Below are 17,399 nucleotides of genomic sequence, written 5' to 3' on the forward strand. Positions count from 1 at the left end.
TCTCTGGAGTCATTTAAGGCTTTCTATATCTTAGCTTGCTGCAACCCAATCACCAGAATAAATGTTGACATCATAAGTTTCTGCAAACCACAGATATGTAACATTTGTTTGTTGGTATGTAGTGGATATGCTGAAACCTTATGTCTTTTACATTTCAACGACGCTGTGGTTAACATGTGGTTAGGTTTAAGCTGAAAATCTGCTTGATTGTGGTTAGGAAAAGATCACGTTTGGGCTTGAAATAGCCAATTTTGGTGGCAAAATAATAACTGGAAATGCTTCCGATGTCTTACCAAAAAACACCTATTTTGTTTTTTACTGGTCTCAAGCAGTGGTCTGCAGCTTGGCAGCTGTAGATGTCACGCCATCCGTTATCTCCTCAAACTTCCGATGGCAAAGTCAGCTCATGTGCATGTAATCAGAACTACATCACTTTAGGAACATTGATATGATAGGAAATGTATAAATGTATCTGTGGTTTGCAGAAGCGTACAATGCCAACATTTTCATTTGGCTGCTGAGCTATTCTCTGCCATTGGTTGTTATGAAGTTGAGGGCAGTGGTGGTTCAGATGAGTACAGAAACCACTGACATTGTCAGAACTGAGTCAGTTCCATTGCGTTCCTCTTTTCTTAACCGAACCAGATGAGTTTCTGCCTAGATTTATTCTGTAACCACCAGGAATGCCACAGACAAACATGTCCAATCTTAGGATCCATCCAGCGTCACTGCTTCATTCTCCCTTGACCGCTGTGCCCAGAACAGCTTGTTGTGATGAAGATGTTTTTGTGAAAAATGATTTACAAGTAAATATGACCAACTTCATTGTTTGCAGACAAGACCAGACAAGGTGACATTTGGGTCAGAATGAAAAATTAGCGCTCTAATGGGTCTGCTATGCTGGTGAAAAATAATTCATGTAAATTTTAGTGCTGCAATTACAATAATCAGCTCTTTTCAGCCTCCTCCAGGGAGTGTTTAAACCACTGCTGTTGTCTTTTGTGTAAACATCTCCTAAATGTGTGCAGTGCACAATGCAGCAGACAACCAGGAGATTGAGATTGATTAGCACCTCGGGCTCAGACCGATGTCGCGACAGCAAATCATTTGCCCCGACTTGTACTGATAGGTAGGATCCTCTTAAATAACATTCTCCCCAATGTGGAGTCAGTGTTTGCTGTGGGCTCCGAATCTTAGTAGTTATTCTCCAGCAGCTTTTGGCCTATTGCTCAGCACATTAACAAGGATGATGCGAACCCTTTTTTTATCATTAAAAAATGTCAACATAGTGTCATACAGGATGGCATTATTCAATTGTCAATAGATAATTATAAAGGGTTTGTGCATCTGTGAATTATTTTGGAATCAGTGTGTCACAGTATAATATTTTTTCAACATGTTATGTCACTGCATACTAAAAATCACTGGCCTGGGTCAATACTGGGTTAAATTTACAAAGTACAAATGGATTGTTTTCATCCTGTGATAGTGGATTTTTTGGGGCATTTATCTATTCAAACCAAAATTCACTTATTTTGACTGATGTTAGATACAACAAGCTCAAGTCTGACCTTAAACGTGTCACAAATGTCTTGTTATCTGTACAAAATGATGGGCATGCAAAGGATACACATTTCCATGGAGAACAAGGAAATAGTGTGCTGGAGGACTGTCTTTATCATATGAGACTCAAGAAAATACGCAGGCACTCTTGAAGAAAAGAGTCAGCACATGGGAAGAAAAAATGAACTTCAGGCACTCGTGTGAGGAGCCTTTATTAAAAAAAAGAAACATGGCCATTTTGAGGTTGACACACCTTCACAAGTGTTCAGCAAAGGAGATAAAAACAAAAAGGCCCCCAATTGTAATCCACTGTTATCACCCACCTGTATTCACTTAGTAATCAGGATGGGTGACATCCCTTACCAAGCTTTTAAAATGTGTTGCTTGACTCCTGTCAACCCTTTTGCACCTTGACGAAGACCTTGGGGTTGAAACCGGTCTGTGTTTTAATGGAAGCAGCCATGTTTTTTGGATGAAAACTTAATTCAAATGCATTTGTTCCTGCTCCACGCATGAGTGTCTGAAGTTCATTTTTTCTTCCCAGATCCACATTTCCATATTAGTAAACAATCTGTAAAAAATAAATAAATAAATAAATAAATACTGACCATAGATTGCAAAAATAATGGATGTTGCTCAAGTGATGTCACCCATTGGTTTGTGGTCTCCTGTTTTGAAATCTCAAGCTTGGCATTTTGGCCATCAACATCTTGGATTTTGGAGGCAGAAGTGACCATATTTGGGTGAGAGGTGGAGGCTTTAAATGTGCGGGAGGTGGATCTGTCTGAGAAGCTGAGGGCACTATCAGCAGACGGCCTGTCCCTCAAAGTAGTCCTCCATTAATTATGCAAAAACTTTAAGTCTTTATAAAAATGTACATAGGTGAGTCGAAATTAGGTATAGAGACCAAAACCAGACTGTAAACATGTTTATTTCTGTTGTAAAGTTGGACATTTTAACATGGCTGTCTATGAGGACTGACCGGCTTCTGGAGCCAGCCTTAAGTGCCCGTTAAGTTTTTGGCACCACCATGTTGGCTTCATTTTTCAGCCCTGGAGGTTGCTGCCTGACACTGACATGTGAGTTTTAAAAGAGAGTTGATTATAAAAGTTTGCAACCATAACAGTCATGTGAAGAAAAAATAACAATCAAATTGGGTCAAAACAACCCACTGTCTTAGGTACTGGGTAAATGAATCCAGTATTGTGTTGGTGTTTTACTGGCCCAGTGGTTTTTAGTGTGTGAGATTATTTTGGTTAGAATTATGGAGTTCGCAAATGGTTATTCAGAATGCTTCTAACTTTTGAGATGATATGTCAACGATATTTGATTATACCTGCCCTCATGTGACAGCTTCATGGGAGTTTAAGGTGCAGAGTTACTCTCCACTGAAACTCTCATTTCTCCTTTCTGTTTTATTGAACAATGGAGTGACATGTGTTCGGACAAATTATAATTTCCACGTATACAGTGTGTGATTACGACATCTTTAAGAGGTTGTGTCATGGCCACTGTTATGTTTATTGGAATTCCAACTGGCGCTACTCTTCCTGTGGCCGTTATTCAGAGAAAATGCAATCACCATGTAGTGCACTTACACCACTGTACACACAGTAAATGTATTATTTTTCCCTCATCAGCACAACGGACCAATTAGAGCACTGACTTCTCACTCTGACCCAAATGTCACCTTGTCTAGGAAGAAGCTTACAACATGACTGTTCATCCGACAATACGCGAAAGCTCCAGTGGTCGGTTACTGTTGAAGGTCAGTTGCACTTCTGTCGGAGCTCATTGTGTGTAGTGGGAAAGCCCAGTAACCATGTGGGCTTTTTAAAAATTTCAGTGCTGCACATCTTGACAGACGTTCCTGTACACCTGACCACACCAGGTTATTCATTAAAGCAATCTGACTGTTTCCTAAAACTGTATATGCAAGGACGTTTGTAGCCTAATACTTATCAAATCAAATCAAGTTTATCTATATAGCACATTTAAAAACAAGTGCAGCTGACCAAAGTCATGTACAAATTCAAAGAATGACACACAAATATATAGCAATATAACATGTACACAAATATAAAACAGAATAAGAATGATTACATACGTGAAAAAATTATAAAATACTCAAATATTAAAACCACTAACAGCAACCAAAGGGCATTGAAAACATGTCTTATAAGTGTCAATGGAGGGGAAGCATTTGATTGACAGCTGAAGGCTATTCTAAAGTTTTGGAGCAGCTACTGCAAAGGCACGATCTCCCTTACCCTCTAGCCTCGATTGTGGTACAGTTAAAAGACACTGTGAACACATTATGAACACGCAAAATAATTCGCTCCACAATATAAGTAAATCAGTTGGACTTCAGAGACACCAAAAATATTGTGTCAGTGGTGAAACATTTGCCCTTAAAAACTGCCACAAAAACTGGAATCAATCAGAAATGAAGGACAAGAGCGGAGCTTTAATGATCATAATGTGCCAATAAACATGACACACTTCTTCTTCAATTTCACCTAAAGTAGGCCATATAACAAAGTGTCTCCTCTTCAGGGAGGCCAGTAAACCTGCCTGTTTCTGTGGTGATGGAGCTGAACATATCTGTGAACAGAAAAACATTTCACTTTCAGTCAAAAGGAATACCTCAACCACAGAACTACCATTTATATATCAGTTACTCACCACGTGTCATGATTTCATGGAGAAAACTTTTTCTCACATGCCTCCACGGTGAAGAAGGAATCCAAAAAAGGTGAACATTCTTCACAAGTCAAGGTAATGGGGTCCAAAACTCCAGCAGAGTTTGCATCCATTTACAAACTCTTACACAACTCGTGCAGTGTAATCCAAGTCTCATTTATCCAGTCATATGCTCAGTACTTCCCAAACACATATGCTAAAGGCTCTGCACTGTAGTTCATGAATATGTTGTAAGCTACACCCAGTATTAAATCAATCTCTACACAAACACCACAATCAACACTCTCAGGCCTCTGTCATTGAATGTAAACTCCCGTGCAAGAAGTCTTGTTGTTATCTTGATTCTGGTTTAGAATTTTGTAAACAAATCAACTCTGCCGTCAGCACGAGATTAGATCACTTGCCGAATTGAAATCATTCCTGCTCTGCTGAGAATTTGGAGAACATAGTTCTTCTTATCTCATCTACTTGCAAATCAGACAGTCTTATCTCACCTGCAGCTGGTTCAGAATGCAAGAGAGAGAAGAGTGACCATATCTCTGCTGTACTGACCTGTGAAGTAGGGAAGAAGAGGAGTTTGAGATTATTTTATTTGTCTTTAAAGCCCTGCATGGACTTCCACCAGGTTAAATCTCTGAACTCCTCATTGTCTACTCCACCTCCAGACCTCTAGTTTGCAACTCACTATTAGAGCTCCCCCTCCTGATATCTTTAAAACCCATCTGAGGACCCATTTCTTTTCTTTAGTCTTTTTAAATTGGTCATGACGAAGACATAACTGGTCTCACACTTTCTATGTGTTTGTTTTTATGTGCAATGCTGTGTGTTTTCATGATTGTATCCAGAATCATGTATTCTACATCTTTATTGATGTTTTTTTAATCCTTATAATTCTGCCAATGTGTTTTTATTTGAATGTAATCATCATATCAAAATCTCATCTCTCTGTAACACACTTGGGTCAACATTTGTTGCTATTTTCACTTCAACAAATGACTGTCAGTGTGACAAGGTGAGGACCTAAACTAAATCAGTTCAGTTTTGACATTTCAGATTTGTGGAGAGAAAAAAAAGCAGCAAATATAAATAAACAAACGAGGGCGCCACAGTGAGGGGAAAACTGGGACTGATAACCCAGTGTACCAATGGGAGGGGGGCCCTCGAAAAGCCTGGGATGAAAAGTTCGGTTTTGTTTGCATTTTGTTATTGTTTGTTAATGGGGTCTCATTTATAATTATATATATCTAGGATCCATACTGTATGTATGTAGGTATACGGATAAAAGCAAAAAATGTGAGAAAAAATATTTGACAATTTCTACACTCAGGCTTCCACCTCACCGTCTGCGTCCTCATCCCGTCTCTAAAATGTTCGTAAGGACGGGTCAAAGTTTCTCCCATCAAGTCTGTTTTTATAGATTGCAACTTTGGCGTGGGAAGTGGTGTACGCGTCTTTCAGGCCTCATTTTGTGCGTACACAGTGTTTATAAATGAGACCCCGGTCCACTTGTGTTGGAGAGGAAGAGACCTTTGTGGATAATTCAGCTTATGGTAAAAAAAAAAAAAACCCTCCTGAATAATTAACACTGAAGGAATGCTAACTGAGGGAAGTTTCAGCTGGTTGCAATGTACAGTCCTCACCACTAGATGCCACTAAATCTGCCAAATCTTACACACCAGACCTTTAAACTGCTCTTTTCACGTGCTTTAAAATGGATTTTGAGTATCTGTTTCACTCTTGTAATGCAGTGTGCTCAAATCAAGATTTGAGAAAGGGAAATGAGGGTTCCAAAAAAGAAAAAAAGAGACAGCAAACTGAGTTCATTTCAAAACTTGTGTGAGAGAGATATGGATCAAGACAGGAGGGGCAGGGGGCCCAGGCAGAATTTGGTGCTACGCCCCTGCAAATAAATCCAGAGATGTATTTGGGACCCTTTACTAAAAATATGAGCAGCCCAGGGGCGGTGCAGCAGCTTCATTTCATCTCTAAATGTGTCTGTGCAACATACTTCAGTGACCTATTTCTATTCACCAGTAATGTTTTCTCAGTCAGCAGTCGTTGCTCCCTGATAAATGCGATGAAGATTAATAAATATATAGATAAATGAAGTCACACCCACCCACCCATTTCCCACCACTCTCAGCTTCCTCAAATAACTGAGAGGTTTTTCCAGCCGCACTACACTACGATTGCAATTCCCCGGCATCTGCACCACAGTATCAGGTGCGGCTCATTCGCTGCGGGGCTTCATGGGAGGAGTTTTTTACAGCCAGGTCACACCCCCTGCACTATAGCTCTCTGTACTTAGAAAAAAAATACTAAGGAGCGCAAAGCCCGGCCGTCACACTGCTAGAAAAACATGATCCAGAGAAGAGCGACTCCTGCGCTTCAACACTTGAGACAACAACAATTTCACTGCGAATAATTTCAAACCCCACAGACCATCGCTGAGTCTGCTCCGTGCTCAACTATTCTCCTCTCCATTCTCTCTTTCAATTTTTTTTTTTTTTTTTTTTTTTTATCTTTCCTGCGCTGGATCTTTCGTGCCAGAAAATGTGCGTGGAGAGCGATGGATGCGAGATTGAAGGCTGCAGCAGTTCGGATGAGGTGCGCACGCTCTCGGGCAGCATGAGCCCAGCGCTGAAATCCAATCCGGACCTTCACCCGTGCAAACCGGGGCAGAAATTCCGCGCGGCGCTGCTCAGATGCCGCTCACCGGCTGCTGCCGCCGGGATCCTCAGTTTTGGGAACGTCCTCAATTACATGGATAGATACACTGTAGCCGGTAAGAGACCTGACTTCTCCCTTTCTATTAGAGCTGTGTTAGAATAATGTTATTTTGTCTGAGGGGCTCCAGCAAACACAGCAGAACAGATTTCTCTCTTTGCTGGAGTGATTGCGCTAATTGCCTGTGAGCTGGTGTAGAGCAGCCTGCACACCTCAGCTGAGACGGGCGGAACAATGGGGCTTGCCGGAGCGCAGTGGACAATCTGCTGAAACCACAAGGCTGGTGTGTGTTTGCATGGGTTCAGACTGAGTGTGTTGTGGTCAAATCAGATAGATGTCTTCGCTGTCACTCGAGGAAAATGCTTGACAGTAATGATTTTAACCCGGAGCTGGCAGATAATTGCAGATCGATCAATTAAGGCGATCAACTCTCCATCCGCGAACCTGGCTGCATGCTTTCGCAGTGTGTGTGTGTGTGTGTGTGTGTGTGTGCGTGTGCTACTGCAAAATGAGGGAGAGGAAGAGGGAGTGTATCAGTGTGAAGAATCAGTCATTAGTTCTTCGCCTCTTTCTGGGAGCCATGTAGTCCAACAGCATCTCACAGGCTGTATTTTGTGCGGGCAGGCAGCTCACTGTGTGATGCTGTGTGTGATGAAGCCATGTGGTGTTCATCCCCCTCAAGTTTCCGCATTTTTCTCACTATAGCTCCAGATCCAGGGCATCATTATTAAAGCTGAACACTGTGTGCACCTGGGAATTAAGCTTGTGTCTTAGAGTGTGTTCTGCATTTGTTGTGCAATTATGGAACTGATGATGATGATAATGATGATGATGATGATGATGCAAAGTTTAGTAGGATAAATTGCAGATTTTGAAGAGAAAAATGTAGGCAGAATCAAATTATTAAAATTGTCCAGTGTCTCCTCTCACACCTTGTTTCTATCCAGGTATCAAGAAGCTGCTTTTTTCACAATCATTTTGTAAATTATTAAGGATTCCTTATTAATGATTCTGTGCACATTAAAGTGTTAAACCAGACCAAGTTGACATTTTATCCTCAGCTTGGTTTTTTCAATACTTACTGGATTTACTTATCAAGCCTTTGACTGTGGCACTGAATGAGTTAAAATTATTGCTGCAGCATGGAGAATGGAGGGAAGCGTGTTCATGGGGAGACTGTACAAAGAGATGCTTCCTGGTTAAAGTGCAAGTTTCTATTGATACTCTGACATACTTAAAGTCACACAACATGGGCTGCCACTGACAATTATTTCTCAATTAATCAATTACTTGGGTTTATAAGATGCTGATCGGTGTTTCCAAAAGCCTACACATGTCTTGGTTTTGTCCACAGCCACAAATATATTCAGTTTATCATCATAGAGGAGCAAAGAAACAGGAAGATATTTACATTTAAGACACTGAAATCAGAGAATTTTGACTTTTTTTTTTTTCCTTAAAAAATTGCTCACACCAATCAATCAAAATCATATTAGTTGCCGATTAATTCAACACACAACAAAAGTCCACTGGCAAATATTGTATTTTGTTTTTTTCTGTCTTCACACATAATTTGCAACATAATTATCTGCTATTAAGATTCTGTAATTGATAAATCAGGGGGAAAATGGTGGGCTTCACTCCCTGGTAGATAGAAGGAGTGGCATATTCAAGCAGAACAATGTGTACACTTAATAGCCACATGCCTACGGCTCATCACCCTGAGGGCTTCAGGTCCGGTCTGTTAAGAGTCAAGCTACAAACCCTCAGGCACCTGAATGATCATCACGGCGGGATGGCTTTAGCCGCTCGACCTGCAACCAAGAATGTGTTGATGTGACATATCTAATCTCAGCATCTTTAAGCACCACTCAGTCACAGCAGATAGCTTTAAAAGCCTCATCCCCAGTCGAGGATGCTTCGGTCTCCCTCTACGATGGCAATTTGTACTCCTGTGTCCTCACACCTCCTTGTGCTTTGATCAGAGGAAACCCCTCATTAAGGGGCTCAAAAACAACTCAATCATCTCCATCATGATCCCGCCACTATTGTCTCTATCTCGTCTCTATCTCGTATTGCAAAGCAGAAAATCCTCTGCAAAGCCGTTAACTTCACCGGACCTACGAGGGCTTGCTGTGCTGTGACAGGAGGAAGAGAGATGGGGAGAAAGTGGGGGAAAAGGGAGGAGGAAGGGAGTGCAGGATGATGGGGTTGGGGAGGGGAGGGTGGTTGCAGCAGCCTGGGTGAACCCTCGTGGGGAGAGGCTGTGCTCGGTGCATGTGGCGCAGAGAGAGGGGTCCCTTCCCTTCTCCTCCGTGGCACCTAAACGCTGCTTTTGCATTATGCATGGGCAGCATGTGCGTCGGACCCTCGCGCAGACTGAGGACTGGCGACCATGTGCATCAGACACAACTAATACATACAGCATGAGCTGATCTGCTGTTCTCCCTCCTGCTTCCCTCAAGCCATTCTGTCCTATTCTGCTGTGTGAGCTGTGTTGCAGTAATAGATGGTGGAAGCAGTGCATCTGTGTTGAAAGCACAGAGGGTGTTGTGTGTGTAGAGCTGTATTATGTGCTGTTTAATTAGATATAATGGGGGATTTTGGTTATTGTAAAACTGTAAACAACACATTTAGCTTAAATGTTGTGTTTTCCTGATGCAATTTCTGATCTTATTACATTGTTCTAAGAAAAATTAAGTATTGATTTCCATTTCCACCTCCTTCTTCCGTCTGCACCATCAGGACTCAATCTCCCATTAGCTCTCTGTCTCTTCTTCTTCTTCACTCTAATCACTCTTTGCTTTCAGCCTCTCCGGCTTTCTTGTTCTCTTTCTTCAGCAGCAGGTACCCAAAGCGCATCTCAACTCATAGCTCTTAATGTCAATTAAACAAGCATGAGCGCACACACACACATTCGAAAAGACTCTCCCCACCATTTCAAGAGGGGGCTGAATGAGAGAGGGGAGTTGCGAGGTGAGGGGAGGGGCCGGCTGCTGCAGTGGAAGGCAGTGGAAGGGAAGTGGACGCAGAATGCAGGCTGAGCCCAAGCGATGCCATTCCCCCTCCGACGTCAAAAGGTCTTTGTACCAACAGCCGTGACTGTAGTGTGTGTGGATCACTAAAGCATTGTCACAGAGACAGAGGGTGACCATTCCAGACACCAGGGCTATTCTGCTCCACAACAATGATGGGAAAATTGCACCCACCAATGCAAAGACTCAGATCTTTCTGTTAATCCCCAGTGTCAGAGGTGAAGCCACACACACGCACATAAAAAAAACATCCCACATACAAACTGCTTTTTATGATTTCCAACACTTGACTTTTCCAAGATGATGGTGAGAACCACAGAAGAAGGAAGAAGCCACAATGTCTTTTCGTTTTTACGAGAGGTTGTTTTGTTCTGGATTTGATAGATGCACCGCCAATATGTGTTTTACAAGACTTGAATTTTTAATGCCAGCAGTATGCGAAGAGGGACAGCTTCAAAACAAAGTAATTACATGAGACTTAAGCTGCTGTATATTGGAGAGAATGTTTGGGCTCTAGAATGAGTGGAAAACAAACTCAGTATTGATTGTGTCGTCCTTTAGATTTCAATAGTGTGTGTGGGAATGAAATTTAGTGTAATGTAAGCAAATGAGTACATTTCTATTTTTCCATCCCTTAAAGGTTCAGTGTGTGGGATTTTGGGGGATATATTGGCAGGAATGGATAATAATAGAATGTTTTATTTAGTGTATAATCAAATGAAATCAAGAACTGTTCTGTTTTAGTTACCTTGGAATGAGCCGCTCATATCCACATGGGGTGCAGGCTCTCATTCAGGAAGTCCACCAAGTTGCACCACCATGTTTATACATTTGCATTTTCACGTTTTCATGTTTTCACGCCAGCCACCGCAGTTAGCAGCCCCTCATTCAGTGTTTTTAAGGGTCTAAATCACCTGATCCATTTATGTTGGAGAGGAGGAGACCTCTGGGGATAATGTGGTCGACGGTAAAAATCTCCCGGGCATTTCACACTGAAGGATTTCTAACCAGGAGAAATTTCAGCTGGTTGCAATATGCATTTCTCACCACTAGATGCCACTAAATCCCCCTAAACCTTACACACTGGACCTTTAAACTGCTCTTTACACCCCCTTTAAAACACATTTTGAGTATCTGTTTCACTCTTGTAATGTGGTGTGTTCAACTCGGGATCATCACAGGACGACAGACAGATTAAATTTCTGCAATTTCCATGTTTCTATGATGTGGAACTGGCAAAAGAGACAGCGATCTGTTTTTTGTCAAGCACACTTATGGGCCAAAACCAAGTGTGAACAGGCCACTATTAAGTTTCAAGGGTGCTGAAGAGAAGGAGGGTGTGAGAGACAGCACAGCAGTCAGCTACAAACCGTGTGCAGTAAATTGGACTTCAGACTCAGCTGTTCAGTCGGTAGGTCATCCCTGACCTGGAGTGCTCCTTTAGAAGCCTGTGCTTGTTTTACGACTGTCTGTGATGCAGACAAATGGGGAGCGTCTGGGACATTTCAGGGTGTCCCTGTGACTGCTTGTTGCATTTCAGGAAAGCAGCTTGCAGGGAATTGAGATGAAGACCTTCCAAGATTGGAGTGGAGGCCTGATGACTTACAATGCACCGGTTGGGTCACTTGTGTCTGGCCTTTTGGAAGTAGCCATTTAAACCACAGACACTTATATTCCATTTGCTTTTTAGAGTGCATAAGAGCTCTGAGATTTAGAGGGCCACCATGTTTAATTTAATTTAAGGTGGCTTTGGAACCTTAAATCCCGGTGTCGGTCTCCCTGTAGTCCCACAGCAGACAGTCCAAGCTCCTCGACAGCTTATCATAAAGAGGGGATTAAGCGTTTTTTCAGAGAATATGAGGATATGTGAGGCAGACACTCAGCACTTTAAGTTATTTGCTTGGTTAAGTAAGTAAACCCTGGTGTGTGTGTTAAATCTAGCCAACCCCCCTGTGTGCACCCAGGGTCACCCCCTTCTCAGCCAGCAATGGGGAGATTTGGGGAGTGGTAACTAACTGACTGCAGCCTAATCTGTGGTGTACGGAAATGTTGGGGAGCTGCAGATTAGCGCTTCTTCCAGGCACTTTAAACTGAGTTGTCTCAGTCAAGCTGCCATTCCAGGAATACTAGAAAAACATGGTCACATCCAACCCAATCGCCACAGTAAATGTTGGCATTGTGCATTCTGCAAACCGTGGATATGTCATATTTGTACATTATTATATGGCATTTTAACAGTGCTGGAGATAAGGTGTAATTAGATTTAAGCACAACAACAACTTGGTTATGGCTAGAAAAAGATCAAGTATTGGCCTTAAATACCCAGTTTGGGTGGCACCATCCCAGCTGGAAAGGCAGGGTTGTCTCAGTAAAAAACAACTGCTTTTTATGCCAATATCCCATCAGGAAACCAAGCGATGTCTCAGTAAAACCTTGTATTTTTTTTTAGCACTATCCTGGCAAGTAATGCAGAGATGTCTTGTTAAGAAACACTGATTTTCTCTCCCAGCTGGAAATGCAGCAACGTCTTCGTATAAAACAACCGCTTTTTAAGCACTATCTAGGCAGGAAATGCAGTGATGCAGTGACTTGGCAAAAAACAGCCGCTTTTTGTGGCACTATCCCTGTTGGAAAACAACGATGGGTTGCTAAAAAAAAACAACCACGTTTGGTGGCTAAAATGCGGTTGAAAAGGCGGTGTTAAAAAACAACAGATTTTGTTATTTGTTGGTATCGAACAGTGGTCTGCAGATTGGCACCACCACCATCCCCTCCACCTCCCAATAATAAAGTCAGCTCATATATAAGATCACCTTAAAAACATTGATATGATACATATGTACAAATGAAGTGCTTTGAAGAAATAAACAATGCCAGTATTTTATTCTGTTGTCTGGGCTGTCATATCCCAGTGGACGAGTTCAGAACCCTTGCATGTGAACTTTTGGCATCTTGCATATAGACACAGATGACCGTGTGGGAATAATCCTCTTAAAGACAAGCTCTTTGTCGCACTAGCAATCTATCCAGTCTGACAGGCTATGCAGATTAATTCCTGACAGCATTGTGTCCAGTTACTTTGTGGCTACTCATTATCACCGTCCACATAAGCCTGGGGCATCCCTTTCCTCATGAAGCAATCAAAGGGTAAATGCTGAGCTTATCTTCCGTCTTCTACATGTGTTCCTGTCTGCTGTCAAGACCCAAAGCGCTCTTTCTGGAGTGTAAGTGCTCAAAATTGAAGAAAGGGCACCACTTTCAGTTCCACAGAGGCTGGAAAAGAAGAGAAGTGAAGACTGTGTAGGTGTCTGTTGGGACATTGGGGAATAAATCAAATTCACGCAAATCCAAAAGTAGAAAACGGAATAAAACAACCCGGAGTGTAGAATGACATTTTTTTTAGCTGCTGGTAGAAACATGTCATCACAGATCTTCCTCAGTAACATGAAGTGTTGCAGCAGAATATGTCAGGATTAGACACACAAGAAGTGTCTCTTCACTAATAAACTGTGTGTGAGAGGCTGTACGCTCGAGCTGCTTTGGGGTTTAGCTGTGGGTTGTTTCACCCTTCACACTTCTCCCTATTTCACCCTCTCTCGTTTTATAGCATTGACATTAAAGGTCCCCAAACAACAGCAGAGGCATTAAAAAGATGGAAGGGCCTCTTGTAATTTATTTTATAGGGTTGCTGCGTCTTTCTTACCAAGCTTTTTCCATCTGATGTTGAGCTGTTTCGAATTAGGCTGTACAGCATGAAACGTCTCTTTGAATTTGAACGTCGCTTCTGCGCTTCTTTAAGACAATCTATTTCAGCGTCTTTCAGAATCTTTTATTTCACTGTTGACAGCAAAATATTGACACTATTCAACAGATGTTACACAGAGGCATTAACAATTACATGATATCCTACCAAGTGGACTTTTCCAGACTGGTTTCCCACAGATATCCCACTAATCTCTTTATGTCTATATCCTGGCGTGCCGTTCCCACTGCTGTGAGAAAACAGTCTGTGTGTTCTTTAGGCTCCGATTTAGCCGACGTCTGTAATAGTAACCAGTGGAATTAGACGCAGCCTTTTCCTCTGCCAGCGCAGACTCTTTCATGTGGCTACTCCAGATTTCACCATCGTGCAGACGCACTTCCCTCGCAGCAGCTTTCACCTCCGTGGCCCCCCGGCTATGAACGCGCCACTTCACGGCTCTGCTGATGGTCACTTTGTTGTGACTCTTTGACTCTTTTTCTCCATACAGCTGTTATTTTGGCATCGCCCCAACCTTGCATCTGACATCACTCATCACAGCTATGAGGCCATTACATATGTTGCATTCTAGAGAGGATATTTTTACATACTGTGCTGCCCATTCAGGAGAGCAGAGGTTAAACTGTGGACTAAAGAGAGATGTGACTTAAGGATACTGTGTGAGGTGAGAGGGACAGGTGGATGCCAGAGGAAACAACAGGAGATTAGTTATTGTAGTTTGGTCTGTTGATTTGGGCTGTTCACCAGCGTGGTTAGCAGCTGGAGCTGCAGCAGTGACTAGTGCTGCAAGGTGTACTAATACTATAAAGGTATTGCAATACCCTGACGACTATAGTGCTATATCCCATTTTATTAGTACTTAAAGAATGACAGTGTTTTAATAAGAGCCGCATTTCCTATGAGTTGTGTTGATGTGCAACAGCAGCCCACTGCAACAGTGTGTGTCTCTACAGACATTGTGGGAGAGGCATGGCTGTAAGTACAAGTGTTCATGCCTACCGTCACTCCGGCCAGACTCACAACGCGCCAAACACGCATCATGGCACCCTGTAGTGGGAGTATGGGACGCACTGGGTGATGTAATTTTTTGGCTTGCTGGGCAACTACCTTAAAGAGCAAGTATGTGTGTGTGTAGGGTAGGTGGGAGCGGAGGTGGGCCAATAACCTTCAGACTTCGGTGGTTCGATCCCCAGCTTTTCCAGTCTACATGTCAAAGTATCCCTGGCCAAGATACCAATCCCCAAATTGCTTCCTGTGGCTGTTCCATTGGTGTTTGAGAGCTTGTGAATGGTAACTGAGTAGCAGGTGGCACCATGCATGTGTGAATGGGTGAAAGTGACGTAGTGTAAAAGCATCTTGAGTGGTCGGAAGACTAGAAAATTGCTATACAGTTTACCATTTACCATTTACTTTCACCCAGGAGCTTGCTGTTAGTGTCCCTTGTAAACCAAAAGTCAGTGGAGATATTGTAATAACAATGTAGTGTTCTATTATTGTGTAACGTGCTGTGTTGTTGACAGATGTCAGATGATGTATGTCACACGATGTAACATGACGTTAGTAACAAACATACTTATTTTAAGCCAAACATGATGTGTTTTTTGTAAACCTAACCACATACTTTTGTTGCTTAAACCTCAGGAAGTAAACCTTGGAGCAGGAACTCCACATTTTCTTTTGAAAACGAAAGTTCATTTTGACAAGACACAAAGACTATAACTAGCATAAATTGACACACCGTCCCTGAGCATCCAAAACTGATACACAAGGCGTACCAGGGTGTCATAGTTTAACTAGAGCGCCACTTATACACAGACCAAGGGAGTCAACACATCCAGCCTGACAAAGAATTCAAAGAGCGACAGGTTGCTAATGTGATAGATAACACAATTACATCATGCCCATGCCCTCAGGTCAAATGAGTGTGATATATTTTGTGATAAGTCAACTTTTTTCAAGTTTGATAAGGCGGTAAAGGACAATGAAAACTGTTTGGCTTTATCTTTTTAGCTTACTTACCATTGCAGCAAACATCTCTAACGTTCGCACTGGTAATATTAACTTTACCATGACTTGCAAGCTGCCAAAACTAAAAGTATGCAAATTGCATCCAGTCAAATTACTTCCTCTGTAGGTTTTTGCCGTGGTATCATTTCAGTATCCGCATTGTGATATTTAGGCAGGTATCGTATTGATTGGTCACAGCTCATGGCAATTTGGTTACTTTAACCCGAGTGCCTGATTACCGCAATTTGCATCTAACATCTCACATTCTTCCTCTCTGAGTCATAACTCAGCTTTTGGCAGTTGTCTCTATTCTGTGTGTGTCAAACTCTGCCACATCAAAGCCACACATCCTGTTTTTAACAAAATCCAACATTAGGATAGAATCTGAGTGGTTCTCTCAACACACAGTGCCTTTGCTTATCATTCAATGTCTTAAATGGTTCTTATCTTTAAACTTCCAGTAGCTTGACGAGTCCACTTGTAAACAGCAGCAGTGCTTGCTCAAGCTGCCTGTTGATCTTTGACACGTGAAGGTGAGTGGTAGTCTGATAATCGCTGACCTCCCCTCTGTCATCAGAGGAGTGTGTGTGGACATAAGGACGGGGCGGTGGTGTTTTCTTTGGTGTTGTGTCCTCCGCCTACAAGTTTGCTCAAGGATTAAAGCCCTGAGATAAACACAGTGTCCGTTAACTTCAGTCCAGATTTTAAGACATGATAGAGTGACAGCGAGATGAGTCATGAGCAGAGGGATTCTCCCGGTCGCCATCCGGCCCTTTCATACACCCATTCGCAATTTGCCCCCATGTTAAAAAGACGCCCCTCCCTTCCTGTCTCATTATCCGAGAAGACTGGGGTGTTTATGTGAAGAAAGAGCTGAAATCCATCTCTTCAGGCAGACAGCAAGATGGCAGGAAGGAAGGAGGAGAGATTTGGGATGTGTCGAGCACTTTGCTGTGTTTGACATGCTGTCAAATTGCAGCTCATCCCCGCTTATAAAAGGTGATAGGACAAAAATTTGCTTTTCTCACTCCCTGCATTCCCTGTGATTATCTCTGCAAACTTTAACAAGGAAATGTTGGAGCTGCGATGTTGTTGAAATGAAAATATGTAGGACTGTATCACTAATGTGTTGTATGGGAACACACTAAGGAAATAGCACAAGCAGTGGTTGTTAATTTGAGTTGTCAGAATCACATAAACCTGTTGTTTTTTTTGTGTTCTTTCTTGTAAGACGACTTTTTCATTCACATCCATTTCAAGGAGCGATGTCAACAGTTAATCATTAATCAATTCACCAACGGCAATATTTTTGACTGGTTACATATGTCGGCCTCGAGGTTATTTTGTTACATTCCAGTTGAATGCACCATGCACCAGCCAGGTCTAGTGGGAGCTAATGGTATCGCTCATTCGGCAGTGAGGCCCCAATCACACAGAGAGCGTTTCACAGGTTGCAAAACATGAGGTGCACCACACTGCCTTTTTTTATTTTGATATGAATGCCACCAGTAAAAAACATTTGCTGTGCCTTTTTAGTGTTGCCAGACAACCACCCCATCACCTACTTACCCTAATGTCCCCGTGTAATCAATCTACCGTTTATT

The 17,399-nt window shown here is 42.3% G+C and overlaps 1 protein-coding gene across 2 annotated transcripts in view; it reads left to right on the plus strand.

Annotated features, from left to right (window-relative positions):
• The first annotated feature begins 6,509 nt into the window (after positions 1-6,509).
• Positions 6,510-17,399, plus strand: part of spns2 (spinster homolog 2 (Drosophila)) — a 97,602-nt gene continuing 86,712 nt past the window's right edge. The window contains exon 1 of one of the 2 annotated variants that reach the window (XM_049591879.1): positions 6,510-7,051. In XM_049591879.1, the coding sequence (XP_049447836.1) occupies positions 6,820-7,051 (232 nt within the window). In that variant the 5' untranslated portion in view covers positions 6,510-6,819. The remainder of the gene's footprint in view (positions 7,052-17,399) is intronic. The other variant, XM_049591880.1, reaches the window with a different exon arrangement.

Source organism: Epinephelus fuscoguttatus, linkage group LG12 (genome assembly GCF_011397635.1).
Source record: "Epinephelus fuscoguttatus linkage group LG12, E.fuscoguttatus.final_Chr_v1".
Lineage (NCBI taxonomy): Eukaryota > Metazoa > Chordata > Actinopteri > Perciformes > Serranidae > Epinephelus > Epinephelus fuscoguttatus.